General features: G+C 37.3%; 1 protein-coding gene across 1 annotated transcript; it reads left to right on the forward strand.

The window, feature by feature from the left end:
• Positions 1-221: 221 nt before the first annotated feature.
• On the forward strand, positions 222-17,536 carry ucn3 (urocortin 3). The gene is made up of 2 exons (XM_018092749.2): positions 222-357; positions 16,647-17,536. Exon 2 carries the CDS (start codon positions 16,662-16,664, stop codon positions 17,124-17,126), a length of 465 nt encoding a protein of 154 aa, XP_017948238.1. The 5' UTR covers positions 222-357; positions 16,647-16,661; the 3' UTR covers positions 17,127-17,536.
• The last annotated feature ends 638 nt before the right edge of the window (positions 17,537-18,174 follow it).

Raw genomic sequence — 18,174 nt, forward strand, 5'->3', positions numbered from 1 at the left:
GATTTCTAATTCAACCTGTTGTCTTTGCCTCGTGTACAAGAATTCTATATTGCAGCACTTTCTGAATGGTATCTAGCTTTCTTTAATCAATGAGGGAATCTTATGTTTTTTTATTTCTTCTGTAATCAAATCAGGTATTTGCTATGAAATTATTAATAGATCTTGTGATTACTACATTTCCTATGTGTACAGGGGGAGCGTTTCCATAGAGAAAAAACCAGAGCCCCTTTCCATAAAGAATGAAGGGGGAGTGAGGGAGGGAACAGACTTTCAAGTCAGAAGCAAGCTTCCTGATGCGTTCTTTATCCTAAGAGACACAGAGAAGGGAGCTCCATTCATCAGCACTGCCACATTCAGGTGAGTAGTCACATTACTGCCACTTATTTTGAAGACCACCTAGACCCAACCTTTCTCCCATTGATAATCCTCTTTCTCTCCACAGAATTTTGAATTACTTGTATTTTTTTCATCTTCTTACCCATCTATTTTAAAGTTATGCAGTTTGCCAAAAATGTGTGATTTATATTAGTCTAGAGGCAGGGTACCTAAAGTCTGCCACAAACAAAATACAAGTGCACCTGCCCTCACAAGCTGATTTTCTGTTAGTGAAGCTTCTTTGGTGTTGCTCTAAGGCTACACTGTGAAATAAAATAGGTTTATTTTATTAGTTTATTTCATTTTATTCTAATTGAGTTTTTATTTCACAATATCATTTGCAGTTGCACTAGTAACAGCATGAAACATTTTGAATATAGTCAGATTTGTAATTATAATCACAACAGATTTTGATACAAAACCACAACATAAAATGTAATGTCATTCATGAACCAAGCACTATTTTAAAAGAGGAATTTTGGTTTCACTGGAAATGAATTTGCATTGCTAGAAAGGAATGAGAGCATGTGTTTGCAGTTGCATAATAAGTTTATTGATTTTGTAGAATTGCAAAGTAGACAACATTATTGCAATTTGAACATGACTTTTGCTGGTCAGTAAACCAGTGCAGCTAATGTAATGTCATGCCAATGGATAGATGACTCTAGATATAATTCATTGGGGAATTAGTGATCGTGGGAAGTAATTAAAACTGAATATGAGAACATTCCCATATGGGGCTATTTAACATGTTATAAAATTATAACCTACACAGACCGTGATTGTAAAGTGATTCTCTGGCAGTTGAATTTCAACAACAGTAATACACTTTATAAGATCTTTTTTATTTGCTTATTGTTAAACATTAATTGTATGCATTTTTTACACATATATACACAGAATGTATAGTTTACAAGCACTGCATTTCCACAGCAGCATCTAGTATTCTCTTGTGATCACAATATTGTTGCTATGTACGTTTATCTGGTAGTGTACCTAAGTAACCAATGAATATGCCACTATAAATAAACTTTAGGTCAGGAACTGAATGTGTATTAACTCCCTACAGTAACTGTACTTCGGTACTTTAAATTTAGCACTCTGTAAATGAGGGAAAATTAAAACGAATCGCAGTAGAATTTCATTCAGAAAAACTGCTTACTGGCTGATTATTGAAATTTCATCACATGTTCTGACTGCAGTGAGTCACTTTGGATTTGCATATATAATGAACGTCGGCTGAAGAAAACTAAATTGCAATTGCTTTCGTTTTTGCCTCCAAGTTTTATCTACTTTAGTTGGGACACAATTTTCAATGCTGTTCCTATGCATTCTGTGTTTAGTCATACATATGACAGAATAAAGATCAAACTACAATATAATATGTGCATATAAATTAGATAGTTAAGCTGACCCTAAATGCCTATATTTTGTTGGGCACTTAGCTGATTTTGGACCATCTTGGCATGTATGCACTGTGTCGGCAGGTGCATGGTATATCAGCAAACATACCACAACTCCTCTTCACTTTCTGCAGTGCCAGTCTATCAGGCTGTTAGTCCAAACAATTGTGGAATTATACATGTTTATGACTACTTGCATACACTTCACCTCACCCATGATTGGCCAGTGTATGCACCATAAGGTACTAGGTCTGCATTACTTAGGGCTGAAATTTGCAATTTAGGTATGGGAATGGGAATATTAACAGTGGAAATACAGGCAGGCACTCCGGATCACCAGAAACAATGTTTTAAAGCAACTCAGTTTAGAGTACAAATATACTACTTTATTTTCATGTAACTGTTACTGTAAGTTCCACCCCCAGCAGGGACACCCTCATGTTGGCCAGGGGCAGGTCACAGAAGAGGCTTGCCATCCTGCCCAGCTTCACCTCCTTGGCGAGTTTTTCCTGCACCACCTCAGGGGGTTGCTTGGCTGACTGGCTGGCTTCAAACTGCATAGAACCTGCTCCCCTCTCCAGTACCCTAAAGGGGATCCTGAAACACTCCCAGAACCCCATCTCCAGCAAGACCACATCCTCCTGTCTGCCATAGTGGTCAAGCCACCGCTGCATCATGCTTAGTTTTACTGGGCCCTCCCCCTTTGCAGCATCACCTGCCTTTCCTGTCATTTTACCCTGCATCTGGAGCACTCATGTCAGAACTTTAACAATGCCTCCCATTTACATTGGCCCTCGTTGAACTGCCAGCAATATCTGGGCTTAGTTGTGGTTGAGGTAGCGCCTTGATGAAATCCCCCAGTGCCCCTCTGAAAGGGGTTTGACTTCTGGGCCATCATTAGCTTGAGCCAGAGGCTAATATTCATCTGTTCCCACCTCATGGTTGGGTTGGCCGTGAGTTTTTTCAACTGAGTGCAGGGTCCGGGGCAGGTTGCACCTGGAAACTAATTTCCATATTTGAACTAGCCCTTAAACTGTGTGCTGTGGATATATAATTTTTCGTGTGGGTTGGCGGCGAGCCTTTGGCAGAACTGCTCATCATACCACCACCAAGCTAGCCCCCTATATATCCAAAACGCCTCCCATTTCCCATACAAATAGCAAAAGAAACCCCAGCACTTGTCATGGCTCTTCTCCCCAGTAATGCAGGCTAGGATGCAAATGGCTCTGAGCCATCTGCCAAATGCTTTGGGCAGCTTCCTATAACGTTTCTTTTTGTCGTCCTCTTTCTTGCTGGGTTTTTTTTTTGTCATCATCTTTTACGTCTATGACCTCATCCAAGGGTAGCAGGGACAATATCTCCACACACTCCCCCTTTCTCATGTTAACATTTAAGTTTTGCACATCAGTAGCCTTCATAGAATGCAGTACTGCCGACTGCAAATGCACAAACCTCTGTGGGATTCTTCAACCCTACCTGGCCTCCACCAACACATAGGGGCACATTTATCAAAGTACGATTGCTTCCGAATACAAAAAATTAGTATTTTCTGCGTTTTTTTATTTCGTTTATTTGCACAACTTTTTCGTACTTCGCGACAAATTTTATGCAACTAAATCATATTTGTTGCAACAAGTACAAAAGTTTCAGATTCATAAAAGCTTCGTTATCGTGACTTTCCTTGAGCCAGGTTGGAGTTGCAGAGTGCCATTGAGTCCTATGGGAGGCTTCCAAAAACATGCACAGAAGGATCAAAGAAAGGTATTCCCGTTGTTTACGACCGTTCGGATACAAAAATTTCTTGACTTTCGGATCGCCAATACAATATTACCATTTTTTCGTAAGCATTTTCGTGAAATTATCGTATCTAATCCAAATTTAACCCATTTCAGGATTCAAACTCGTACTGTGATTAATCTTCCACATAGCAAAGGGGCCTAAGGAAGGATTTCACTAGTAACTCAAACTAGTGCCCCATACATGAGAAAGAGACTGGTAAATGTTAGAAGGGATAACAACCTGCACATATATAAATAGGCATGATGTAACATCTGCAAACCCAAATCTAGAGGGTTTTTTTTCACATTGATAGCATCTTGAATATATGATATTCCGCTGGGTTTAATACATTTACATAGACTACCATCAAGCCCACCCACTGCAAACTAGGGTAGTATTATTTCCAGTTACAGATCAGTTCTGCTGTGCTTTAAAACCCAGCGGGTGAGCTTCAGCCTTGAGAATATGCCATGTAAATGGACATCTTAATAGCACTCCTGGGTTGTTTTCCCAGAATTCCGTCTGCTTGCCATACAAATTATGAATTTGTCTCCTCAACTAAAATGTTTTATTTGCTGGTATTTTCTATAAAATGGAAGGGATTCATGGTACCTGCATATCTATTGTAGTTTCCTGCATTTAGGTCACTAGCAAGATAAGAGATTTTTACTTGTATAATTGTGAACTTTATAACATGCTTTTTATCTGAACAGCTTTCAAGCAGTTAAGCTCTAGATAAATACAGGGACAGAGTTCCACAGGAACAAATAGGAAAGCACTTGTGTGATAGCTGCAAGCTATGGGAAGATGGGCATTAGATGGGTTTAACAGGTGCACAGTGTGCTCCAGGTACAGCACCCTAAAACAACCAATCAGCTGTTTTCATATGGTAGTGTATTGCATTAGAGTAATAGGATAAACATCTGACTGGTTGCTGTTGGTTACTGGAGTCCATTGCAAAGTCAAGTAAACGATCTTGACTCAGAAAAGCATCTACTGAACAGCAAACATTTTAGGAATATGTCTCTGTTTCCATGGGACTGGCAACCACCAGGTTCAGCTGGCATGTACTCACTCATGTACTTTAATCACTAATCCTTTTGGTTATAACTTCCCTTTTCATTTAACTAATTTAACTCAACTGATTAATCAACTGATCTAACTAGCTTGAAAAGATCAAGCAAATGAAAACAATGAAATAAAAACTTATTTTCTGTTATTTAAATAGCACTGACACAATTCTGCAGCACTTTATAAAAATTTTACATCCTTCAGTCGAGTTTATAATCTAAGGTCCCTATCACATTCATACACACACTATGGTCTCTTTAGTTAGAAGCTTGTATGTTTTTGGAGTGTCAGAGGAAACATGGGGAGAACATACTACCTACATGCAGATAGTGCCCCAGGACCCCAGCTTCAAGGCAGCAGTACTACCGACTGAGCCACAGTGCTGCCTGTATATATAGAAAGGTAGATATATCTACCTTAGTGGACATGACTGCACCAAAAAAAGAGAATACAGATGAAGAAGAATGTTGATGTAGTGAATGGCAACATACATATGTCTGCATTGTTTTAGTGTTGTGTTGATCATATTAATACATAAACCTGCATCAGGTTAATTTATTATGTGCTTCATATAATCGGGTGTAACCATAAAGATATACATAATATGATAGCTAATGACAATTCAGCCTTTCCTCACAGAGCAACCACTTGGTTGCGCCCCCCCCCACTGCAACTGCTGTTTCCCACCTTAAACCTTTCTGCCTTGCTGCCCCTTACATTTGGAATCCCCTCCCTGATTTCCTCCGAAGAGAATCCTCCCTCAGTCTTTTTAAAACTAAACTTAAGCGCCTCTTCTCTAGTGTAAACAGACCCAACTCGGCCAGTCTTTCTTCATAACTGAGACTTTCCATACCCTTTACCAGCTTAGTTGCCCTTCTCTGGACCCTCTCTAACTCAATAATGTCCCGTTTGAGCACTGGAGACCAAAACTGGACAGCATATTCTAGATGGGGCCTTACCAGCGCTCTGTAAAGGGGAAGAATAACCCCCTTCTCCCGTGAATCTATACCCCTTTTAATACAGCTCAAAGCCTTGTTTGCCCTTGCAGCTGCTGCCTGGCATTGCTTGCTACAGCCAAGTTTATTATCTACAAGGACTCCAAGGTCCTTCTCCATTATGGATTTGCCTAGTGCAGTCCCATTAAGGGTATACGGGGCTTGCATATTTTTACATCCCAGGTGCATGGCCTTACATTTATCCACATTAAATCTCATCTGCCACTTAGCTGCCCAGATTGCCAGTTGGTCAAGATCCTGCTGCAAGGATGCCACATCCTGGATAGAATTGACTGGTCTGCAGAGTTTTGTGTCATCTGCAAACACTGATACATTACTTATAATACCCTCCCCTAAGTCATTTATGAACAAATTAAACAAAAGTGGACCTAGTACGGAACCCTGAGGGACCCCACTGAGAACCTTATTCCAAGTAGAGAATGTGCCATTAACAACCACCCTCTGTACCCAGTTTTCTATCCATGTGCAAACGACTTCACTAAGACCAATAGACCTTAGCTTAGAAAGCAGTCGTTTGTGGGGAACGGTATCAAATGCTTTGGCAAAATCCAAAAAGATTATATCTACTGCATCCCCACTGTCCAGCTTCTTACTTACCTCATCATAAAAAGCAATTAAATTGGTCTGACATGACCTGTCCTTCATAAAGCCATGCTGATTACTGCTCATAATAGCATTCTCCACTACATCATTTTGAATGTGATCCCTTAACAAGCCTTCAAATAACTTGCCCACCATGGATGTCAGACTTACAGGCCTATAATTGCCAGGCTGAGATCTTACTCCCTTTTTAAATATGGGAATGACATTCGCCTTCTTCCAATCCCTAGTTACCATACCTGATGAAAGCGAGTCTGAGAATATCAGAAACAAGGGCCACTGCAATTCTGCCCCTAGCTCTCTCAGTACCCAAGGGTGTATTCCATCTGGCCCAGGTGCCTTGTTTAATTGTAATTAAAATCCCCCATTATTATCACTTGCCCCAAACTAGCAGCCTTTTCTATTTGCAACAGGAGCTGAGCCTCCTCCTCTTCGCTTACATTAGGGGGTCTATAGCATACCCCTACAATTAGTTTGATAGATTCTTTACTATCTGTGAGAAGCTCAACCCATAAGGATTCAGCTCCCTCTGTTACCCCCATCACTTCCTCCTTAATATTTGCTTTTAATTCCTGCTTAATGAACAGACACACTCCTCCTCCTTTTCTATTGCCCCTGTCCCTATGAAACAATGTATACCCCCCAATATTAACTGCCCAGTCATGAGACTCTTTCAACCAAGTTTCAGCAACACCAATCACATCATATTTCCGCTCCAACGCCAGTACGTCCAGCTCTCCCATTTTACCAGTCAGACTCCTTGCATTGGTAAACATACATTTAATACTGGTTCCGGCGTAAATGTAAAGCTAAAAATAAATTCTACTTTACACAAATTTCTATGGTTTCTGGAAAAATAGAATCTGAATATGAAATAATTCCAATGTAAACTTAATCCCAGCAGTAAAGAGTAATATAAACTTAAATCCCATCACTTCTAGAAGTGAATTAAGCACAAAACATTACGGCACTAAGCACCACAGGCCTATGCCAAACTGGGGCATTGTATAAGAGGCTAATTGAATGCTGGCATCTCAATTCAGCATACCCTCCATCTGGTCACCAATGATGTCCCTTCTAATGAATTTCGCCCATTGGCTTTTTACATTTCAGAAACAAAATAGCTCTTTGTATATAAGGTGCACAGAGGGTTGCCACTTTCCTCCAATTTAGTTTAAGGTGAAGTTCACCTACTGTACAAATCAATTTTAAGTATACTTTAATCAATTCTTTAGTCTTAAATTTAAACTTTAGTATTGTTTTAATTGCTAGCTAAAAATGATATGCTGCTGCACAATATACAATTCACACATTCCTTTAATGATAGTGCATATGATAGGCAAATGTCATAGACTGTAACACAAAACATTAAAGGAGCCACACAAACTCTATATACCATGTAGATGGGAATCTTACTCCATTTATTGTGACTACCTGTGCATCAGTGTTAGTTTGGATACCCTCCCTTTGTGTCAAACCCTGTCATGTCTTATACATTTGTTTCTTCTGAAGCAGAATCAAGAGTCAGACTCTGATGGACACTTAGATCAAATACATCATTGTTTTGTGTTTCCTTTGCCTGGGCCATGTGTTAGCTAGCAAAATTTCATTGGGTATTTGCCTAGCTTGTGTGTCTCACTGATAAACAAGCTAGGGGACATTCTAGAGGGGCCCAAGTTACATATCAGTAGACTTCACTGAATGCAGCACTGCCAACTGCAAATAGAACAAAAGTCTGTGAGGTTCTTCAGGAAACCCTCCACCACCAGCACAAAGTAAAGGCCTGAAGAAGGGTAAACCTAGTTCCTACTTGTAAACCTAGTTCATAAATATGGGTGTGAGAGATCAAGGTAGGATGCATTTGAATAGACAGCCATGCTTTATAAACCACACCTCTTATTAATAGAAAGGAAGCAGAAGGCATTCGTTTATAATTGGGGACTTTCAAAATGATTTAACTAATACATAATTTTTTACAAATATTGAGATCTAAATCTATAAATAGAGTTAGTTATGGTGCTATTTTCTCCAATATAAACTAGTACTTGTACAATCATGTCATTAAGCAGAGTGAAGAACTGTACTTTTTTGTGATAGTTTGGTATTTGAGCACATCTATATCACATGATATATTAGGAACTTGCACACGTGATTAAAAAATAAACAATGTTCAGCAGTTAATTATCTACTATTCTATAAATATACTGCTTGTTACATAATTATAGATATGCATAAGCATTGTGTAAAATCATTCCACTCCCATGATATTAGTAGTATGAAGTTTTATCTCATTTGTTATCTACGATAGGAAAACAGTGTTTCCTCATGCTCTTAATTAGAAGCTATTCTAATAATGTTGATCATTGGAAAGAGAAAAGTATTTAAATGAGGAATGTGCAGCCTGCCTAATTGCTGTATCCATGTACAGGTGGGAGTGTGAGCACAGCTGGGTGGGGGAAATCGAATGTACATTCAGGAAGGGACATACCTATAAGGGGCTTGTGGCAATATTTGCCAATATAGGAAACGGGTTACAAATTCACTAGCCCCTGTAGTCTGTCAAGCAAATTAAATGGACCATTTGGTTCTTTCTTAATTTCTGCCACATGCCTGGTTCTTATTTGCATTCTAATTTAGAACATTACTATCACCTTACAGAGACAGGTATTATCTGGTTTTGTTGGTAATGGGAGGGACGTATTTATATAGAGGCACTGAGGGCATGTGCCTATATAATTGATTGTCTTTGCTTTAAGAAAAAAAATCAGCCCCCCAGTCACTGCTGGGAAGTGACGTCATGTGTGGCTGGAAGTGATATCACATGCACACTGTGTTGACTGGGTGTGCATTTAATTCCAGTGCCTAGGGTAGCAGTGGACCTAAATACAGCCTTGGGTAAAGGGTAATTCTGAGCAGTGTGCCCTACAGCAACTAAAACATTTAAATATTAAAACCCAGTAGGATTTGTTGCCATAAATATGGATTTTTGCTAGCTTCATTACCATCGAGTAAAAGCTTCCGTCTCATAAATTTGGACATAAAAAATTGCTTGCTTAACTTGGATCTATAGGAAATGGCAATAACATATTTCAGAAATGCTTATATATAATAGAGGCCATTCTGCAGTAATCTAAATGACATGCAAGTGTGTGGGTGGGGGCAGGATTAGGTATTCTTATGTTCCTCCCCCTGCCATTCCCTCATGAATACAATGCTGCCAAATCCAGGCTGTGTTGTATTCATCAGAGTTTATAAATAAGTGCCATGGTTGGTATTGTAAGATATATACCACCATATAATATGCATCTCACAGCTAAGCACACCAAACCACATGCCTCCCTTTCACAAATTCACTAACCTGAACAGTGCAATGTTTGGGGAAGTTTTTAAATTAGTATCCACAATTCTTCTACATTAAAGGGGTGGTTCACCTTCAAGTTAACTTTTAGTATGTTATAGAATTGCCAGTTCTAAGCAACTTTTCAACTGGTCTTCATTATTTATTTTTCATAGTTTTTACATTTATTTGCCTTCTTCTTTTGACTCTTTGCAGTATTTAAATTGGGGTCACTGACCCCGGCAGCAAAAAAACTGTTGCTCTGTGAGGCTACATTTTTTTTTACTTTCTTATAATTCAGGCCCTCTCCCATTCATATACCTGTCTCTCCTCCAAACCACTCCCTGGCTGCCAAGGTAGCTTGGACCCTAGGATCCAAATAGCTGCTGAACCTTTAAATTGGAGAGCTCCTGAACGGAAAATGAAATAACTAAAACATTACAAATACAGGTAGCGGACCCCTTATCCGGAAACCCATTATCCAGAAAGTTCCAAATTACGGGAAGGTCATCTCCCATAGACTACCATTTTAATCAAATAATTGACATTTTTAAAAATTATTTCCTTTTTCTCTGTAATAATAAAACAGTACCTTGTACTTGGTCCCAACTAAGATATTATTAATCCTTATTGGAGCCCAAACACTCCTATTGGATTTAATTACTGTTTAAATAATTTTTTCAGTAGATTTAAGATAGGAGATCCAAATTACGGAAAGACCCCTTATGCGGAAAACCCCAGGTCCCGAGCATTCTGGATAACAGGTCCTATACCTGTAATAGAAAATGAAGACCAATTTCAATTTGTCTCAGAATATATCTCTCTACATCATACTAAAAGTTAACTCAAAGGTGCACCACCCCTTTAATCTGCATTCCTTTTTCTATGTGCTTGCAACAGAATCCATAATTCTCCCAAGATGTAAATGTAGCATTTGATGAATATTTCTATGAAACTTTCACTCCAATACCACATTGAACTGTAAAATAAATGGCATGTTTATAAGCTTAAATGTGTATTAATAGCATGCATCACGACCATGGAAATCCCCCATTACAATGAACTGATTGTTATATAGTTGGGTATGTACTGATTTGTTCTACACCAGACTAACAGAGAAGTTTATACACAGGTTAATGATGTTTTTAAGTATCGATGTACGAAATATGCCTTTTCATCTCTCCTTTAACTACAAACTCTTCAACTTAAAAGTAACTAAAGACGCTCGGAATTCCAAGAACTACAGTTTAACAATGAGCATTTTGCATCTGAGTTCTGCCTATAAGCTAGTTAGGTTGTTTGTATGCATTTACATGAGAGCAGCAGTGGCATATGAACAACAGCAGTGGATGCATAATAGATGGCAGTTTGGTAATTGTATACGGCAAAACAAATCAATAAAATGCTCAGTACTTGGCAGATTAGATTATCATGCAATAATTCACCCATGCTTACAGATAAAATAAGGTGATAAGTGTCATAATCAACATAGTTCCAGTCATACTTACATGTAATGCGCAGTTTGCGTTGATTTGGTTGTGTCTCAGCTGTGAATCACCATAAGTCTGCATCTAAACAGCTGCTGAACTGAATATGCACATCTATGATTTGTGTGAAAACGATTACAGATTAATTTATAATAGGACACTTTCTGATTTGAGGGAGAGACACGATGTACAGGAGATAAGGGATTATTAGCACAAATGGTTTTAGGTATGCAATTGTGACAAAATAATCAAAACGTTTTTTTAATCTTCACTAACATATAACAACATTTGCAGTATATACTTCTTGGAAAGTGGCTGCTATATTACAACATTTAGGACTGATACATTCTAGCTGGAGTTTTGCTGTGATCACTGGTTCTTTTCAAACAAAAGTACTGGTCTGAATGGTATTTTCACTCACACAACTCTGCACTTACATTTGCACCTAGTGGTCATAAATAAACTTATAACTGCAGGGCTGCCATCAGGGGACTACTGTGGTCTGGGGCCAAATGGCAAAGGGGGCCCCTGAGACAAAAAAAACATTTTTGTGGGTTCCAAGAAGACCCCTGGAGGAGGGCCCTGCTAACTTATTGGTATGGGGCCCCATGATAACTAATGGCAGTCTTGTCTTATTTCCTTGGACACTGTGAAACTAAACGAATCAGCTAGTTATTTTTCTAACTCCCCAAAACTACAAGAAGTTTATACTCATAGTATACCCTAATTATTCAAGCAAAAACATTAATTATGATAGGGATAGGGGATAGTCTGACCATACTGCCAAGGGTTATCAGTATTCAGTGGTACAAAGACACAGAAGCACTACTTTGTAGTATAATTGAAGAGTGCTGTATTATCTCAAGTGCATTTGTATAACAGCACAGCTCAAGCACCAATTAGGCTTATTAGGGATAATACACACTGCTTATCAAAAAGATTTGAGCTCACTACAGAAAAACTCACCCACTTTCTATTCTATTTCTATTCTAATCCTATAGGATTTTTAGAAGTGTTTTTAGCAATGGGTGAAAATAAGAGTTCACAATGCTAGATACATTTCTAAAAATCCTGTGGGAATAAATAGAAAGTTAGTGACTTTCTTTAGTAAGCTCTAGTTTAAGATAAATCTGCCCCTTAGTATCACATCCCACTATAATGTATTAGCTATTCAGGTGAACTTCTGTCAATACTTTCAGTACTTCAGCAGTGTATTCTTTATGTAAAAGGCTTAAAAGAAAAAAAAATGTAAATGCATTGGGATTATTTAATAGGTACAGAAAGAGTCACAAACTAGGGGGCAGATTTATCAAAATGTGAGTTTAGAGCTTAATATATAAAAACTCACCTATGTTCTATTCATTCCTATGGGATTTTTAAAAGGGTATTTATCAATGGATGAAATTTAGAACTCACAATTTGATAAATACAGTAAGCTTCTAAAAATCCCAAAGGAATGAATAGAACATAGGTGAGTTTTTATGTATTAAAGGAACAGTAACACCAAAAAATGAAAGTGTATAAAAATAATTAATATATTATATACTATTGCTCTGCACTGGTAAAGGTTGTGTGTTTTCTTCATAAACACTACTGCAGTTTATATAAATACCCTGCTGTGTAGCCATGGGGGCAGCCATTTAAATTGAAAAAAGGAGAAAAGGCACAGGTTACTAAGCAGATAACAGATAAGTAGCATAGATTCCCATTGTATTCTACACAGTTTATCTGTTATCTTCTTATGTAACCTGTGCCTTTTCTCCTTTTTCAATTTAAATGGCTGCCCCCATGGCTACACAGCAGCTATTTCTATTAACTATAGTAGTCTTTCTGAAGCAAACACACAACTTTTACCAGTGCAGGGCAACAGTACATCATATTTTAATTATTTTAAAACATTTTTATTTTTTAGTGTTACAGTTCCTTTAAGCTCTAAACTCAAATTTTCATAAATCATTATTATAATGCATATATGTCAAACACAAGGCCCGGGGGCCAAATCCGGCCCACCTGGCTGTTTTATGTGGCCCTTGGTGAGTGTGTCTGACCATCCAGCCTGATCAACTTCCATTTTCCTCACATAGTAACTAAGACTAAGGGGTATATTTATCATGCTGTGTAAAAAGTGGAGTGAAGCATTACCAGTAATGTTGCCCAAGGCATCCAATCAGTAATCAGATTTCAACAGCAGCAAAGCATCTATTGGCTGCTATGAGCAACATCACCGGTAATGTCTTACTACACTTTTTACACATTGTGATAAATATACCCCTTAGTATCTTACTAAGTATATTAATAAAAAATTTGGCCCTTGACTTAGCCTGTGTTTTAGATTTTGGCCCCCTTATGTGATTGAGTTTGACACCCCTGTTATAATGTAACAAAACCCTGCGGCCGCTTTCATAGTTTGTGTTATATATCTCTTGCATTTACTAAAATACTCTTTTCTTTTTGTTTTTTTTACTCTTGTAATGGAAAAACAAGGACCAAAGGTCCCTTTTCAGAATTTTTCTTTATCAGTTCAGCAATAACTAAAAGTCTGTCTATTAGATACAGTCACCAACACTGAAATTGTGCTCACCTATTGCAGTAGGATTTACTTCATTTTTATGATACCAAAGCAAAAAAAAAAAAACCTATATGCCATGTGTTCTGTCATTACTTTCTTGTTCTTGGTTTGCACAGAATGATTTCCAAGCTAAACCAGTGTAAAATGTTGTTGAATTGCTTTTGGTTAATTAAAGAGAGTGTTTCAGTTGCAAGAATGTTTAATCTAAATCCCTGAACTGAACCCTCTATTTATACTGGAGACAGTTCATCCTTAGAGAATTCAGACAAATAAATGAATGAATGAATCTCCTTAGTCACTGAAGCCTGATTTCTACTTGCACTTTGATTCATTTTTTATAATGTTCAGAATGTATTATGTTAATAAATCATTCCCATGGGAATAACTTGTTTATCCATATAAGTGTTGGTTACACTGAAAGGTACAAATTCTGTTCTTTTAGCAAAAACAAGTTTGTGGTTTTGCTGTGTTGCCAGTAGCAGTTCTAATTACAGCTGTACCAGAGATAAAGTAAGATAGTGGTTACACCACCCCAGCTATATTTCAAAAGAAACTAAAGTAGATGTGGAAAAACAGTGAAATCAACAACGTAGTATGTTTTAAGAATTTGATCAAAATCACAGAAATGTAGGCTGCATTTATTATGAATATATATATACACATGCAATGTTTTTTTTTTTTTTATTATTTTACCAATATACAAAACAATGTATTCTTAAAGAAACACCTTTAATAAGCCCTTTAATTACCTTTCTCTCACTCCAAAATCTCTGCCAAAAGAGTTGACTGGTGAAGAGGAGCTGTTTAGTTTAAACACTGTCCCTATCGCTACCCGCTAGCTAAAAATGCAGAGTAGCACAGCAGCGTACCTGGCCGACTTCTTCTTACCAACTGAAGACTCTTCGGGTCTCTCCACTGATACGAACCTGCTCAGTTGGAGGTAGCAAGAAATCCACTTCAACTGCGCATGCGCAAGCAGGGTCTGTGTCGGCGGTGAGACCCGAAGAGTCTTCAGTCGGTAAGAAGATGTCGGCCAGGTAAGCTGCTGCGCTACTCTGGATTTTTAGCTAGTAGTTAGCGTTAGGAACAGAATTTAAACTTGAAAACTATGCGATAGGTAGGGGGTCTAGGGAGTGATAGTTATGGGGGCTTTTAGTGCCCGGGGGTATAGTTCTCCTTTAATGTAAAGAATATTACAATTCTGTATTTTGTGTGCCAACTCACAATTTAAGTCACACGGCAAAACAGATCGCTAACATATTTGCTTTTATTCTCACTTCATTTTTTACTTATAGTGATAAATATTATGGCCTGATTGGTTTCTATGGGTACCTGCACTGATGCAATTTAGCACCTATGTTAGCAAATCAACCCCTTTAAGTACTGAAAAGAAAAAGGCAGCAAACTAATGCAAATTATAATATCTGCATTACAGTACACTAAATACACCCTAGATGGAGACATTTAGCTATGATTCTGACTTCCAGATTAAGTTACATAAAACATGTCTAAAAAGATGTCACATTTAACAAATATTTTCCCATTAAATTCTTTCCTAATAAATAGCCTTTTACTTCAGAGCATTTAGTGACTGAAGTTATATTTATTCTAATAGCAAATAAATTATTTGTCCTTTTGTTTGGGAAATGCTTTGTTGCCTTCTCATTTGAGGCTGCAAGAAAGTTGCGAGGGAACTTTAATCATGGTTTTTTATTTGAACTGTATGTGTTTATGACATATTTTAAACATAAATTGAAATGTTAATAAAGTAACATAATAAGTAAACATAATATGGATAGAAAAAAAAACGAACACATTAGTGAGTCAGGGGTTCTATTAGTAGATCTGAGCTTAAAAATATGTCATGGGAAAACATATTTTTTTTTTTATAAAACACATCAGTTAATACAGCTTCTCCAGCAGAATCCTGGATATCCCCCCTCCCCCCCAGAACAATGGGAAGGTAGGAAGATAGCAGCTCCCAGTAGATATCAGAACAGCACTCAATAGTAAGAAATCCAAGTCTGGCTTGGGACTCCTCCAGTTACATGGGAGTAGGAGAAACAATAGGTTACCTGAAAGCAGTTCTACATATATATATATATATATATATATATATACTGTATATATTTGTTGGTTCAAGAAAAAAAATTTAGATGAATTTAGTGAATTATTTGCTGTGTAAATAGTGTAAATAGAACACCATAAAAACCATGACAGAATCCCTTTAAGGTAAATTATGCCCTTTGAAAATGTTAGGGCAATATGGCACAATGTGACACGCAGCAACTACAAACCACACTTTACTAGGATAAAAGGGTAAAGTTCCAGTTTGTTTTATTGTACAATAAATACATTTCGTTAATCAAATTTTTTTTGACAATTTTACAAATATTATTGTCAGGCCATAATTCTCTTTGGGTGTTTTGATTGAGAGAGTGAGATTTATTATACAAAAATGGAAGCATGAAAATGATCTTTTCAATATCAACTAGTACATCTCCAAACACTGACTGATTCAATACACATATACTGTACATGTGATGACATGTGTACTTATATATTTAACTAAAGCATGGGGAGGCAGATTTATTAAAAATCAAATTGGAGATTCTTTGTAAAACTCAAAAAAAGGTAATTCTATTTAATCATGAGAAAAAAACCAATGACATTAAAATTACATTACTTTTATTCAATTCTAATGAGACCGCAAAATCACATTTGTTTTTTAAATCTTAAATTTTAAAATAGCTTTGAATTTGAAAAAGTGAAATTCTACAAAAACTTGCAAACTTTTAGTTGCAGAAATTTTTTATTGGAGTTGATAAATGTGGAAAATTTAAAGTTCAAAGCGTGAATTTGAAAGTAATAACTTTTAATACATGAAAACATTGAATCTTCCTGAACTAATGTGAATTTTGATATATCTGCACCTTAAAGTACAGAAACTATAACTGACTACATCTGAGTTATTAATAAGATTGTCATCACGCTTCTCTTTTGTTCTAGGTGCAGAGTAGAAGAATGCCTCACACTAGGCTTCTCCTGCTACTGCTCATGCTGTGTATGGCTAGATCCAGTCTTCATTACAAGTTATACAAAGCAGAATCCATCTTCAGCTGCCTGAAAGAGGCCTTAGGGGAGGCCAAAAGGAGAAGTATTGAGGATAACTCAGTTCTTAGCAAAAGAGAATATGAATTTGAGCCACGAGAAACCCTATCCCAGGAGGAAATGGATGAGGAGGAAGATGAGAAAGAGAAAAGGACATTTCCTCAAGCTGCACGCTACAGATACCTTTCCCAGGCACAGGTGAAGGGAAAAGTTTACCAAAACAAGGCAAAAAGTGACCGCCGAACCAAATTCACACTTTCACTTGATGTTCCTACTAATCTTATGAATATCCTGTTTGACATTGCTAAGGCTAAAAACATGAGGGCAAAAGCAGCAGCCAATGCCCAACTTATGGCACAGATTGGCAGAAGGAAGTAAGGAAGGCCAGGCCCTGTGTGGGCCCGGAAGGAAAATACACGCATTGGCACGGGACTGGTGCGCAGTACAGTGATGTGAAAATCCCTTCCATCTCCACACATGGCCGTTTTATGGAACTTGTCTTTGTATAGTAAATTGCTATATTCTGAGTCCTTCAAAGCTGCATTTACTTCCCATTTGTCTGTATCCAAGGGTGAACATCTAGCCCACTTATTTAATCTTTTTTCATGTTTTGCCTCTTGGCTTAATCCAGGCTCCATAGATTTTAGACCATGTTATATTTTCTTTATTTTCCTTTGGTGTTTTCCTTTGCAAGGGAGATTTAAATGCACAAAATGAAAAGTATTAAAAAAAAAGTTTGCATCTCCCACTGTGATGTTTTTTTTAAATTAAAAAAGTGATTTCTGAAAGACAAGTACTTTTCTGCATTGTGCTTTCTGGTCTCTTCTTCTTGTGGGAGAGACGCAAACCATAGAGAATCTGTTAAATGGCTCAAAATACTTTTGACATACAAAATAAACATGGGGAAGTTTCACATCAGAAACAAACTTAAGCACAGGAATTTGACATTTTAAAATATAGGCGACAATGTAAAGCAGCTCTTAAAGGAATACTGTCATGGAAAAATATACTTTTTTCAAAACGCTAACAAGATCGCAGCTCCCAGTAGATTTCAGAATAGCACTCAATAGTAAGAAATCCAAGTCCAGCTTAGGACTCCTCCAGTTACATGGGAGTAGGAGAAACAATAGGTTACCTGAAAGCAGTTCTAATGTGTAGTGCTGGCTCCTCCTGAAAGCTCAGACTCAGGCACAATGCTCTGAGACAGCTGGATACACACCAATATTACGACAAAAAAAATTACATTTGTTGGTTCAAAAATAAAATTTTATATGGAAGAGTGAATTTTTTGCTATATAAACAGAGTAATTTAGAAATAAAAAGTATACCATACAAATCATGACAGAATCCCTTTAAAGAGAAAATTACACTTATTCTGTTGTTGTAGATTTAATTTAACGAGAACAAAAGGTGTATTTATATAACT

Source organism: Xenopus tropicalis, chromosome 3, assembly GCF_000004195.4.
Source record: "Xenopus tropicalis strain Nigerian chromosome 3, UCB_Xtro_10.0, whole genome shotgun sequence".
NCBI classification, from domain to species: domain Eukaryota; kingdom Metazoa; phylum Chordata; class Amphibia; order Anura; family Pipidae; genus Xenopus; species Xenopus tropicalis.

Coding starts and splice junctions, on each gene's coding strand:
- ucn3 (XM_018092749.2), top strand. CDS start 16,662: ATGCCTCACACTAGGCTTCTCCTGCTACTGCTCATGCTGTGTATGGCT.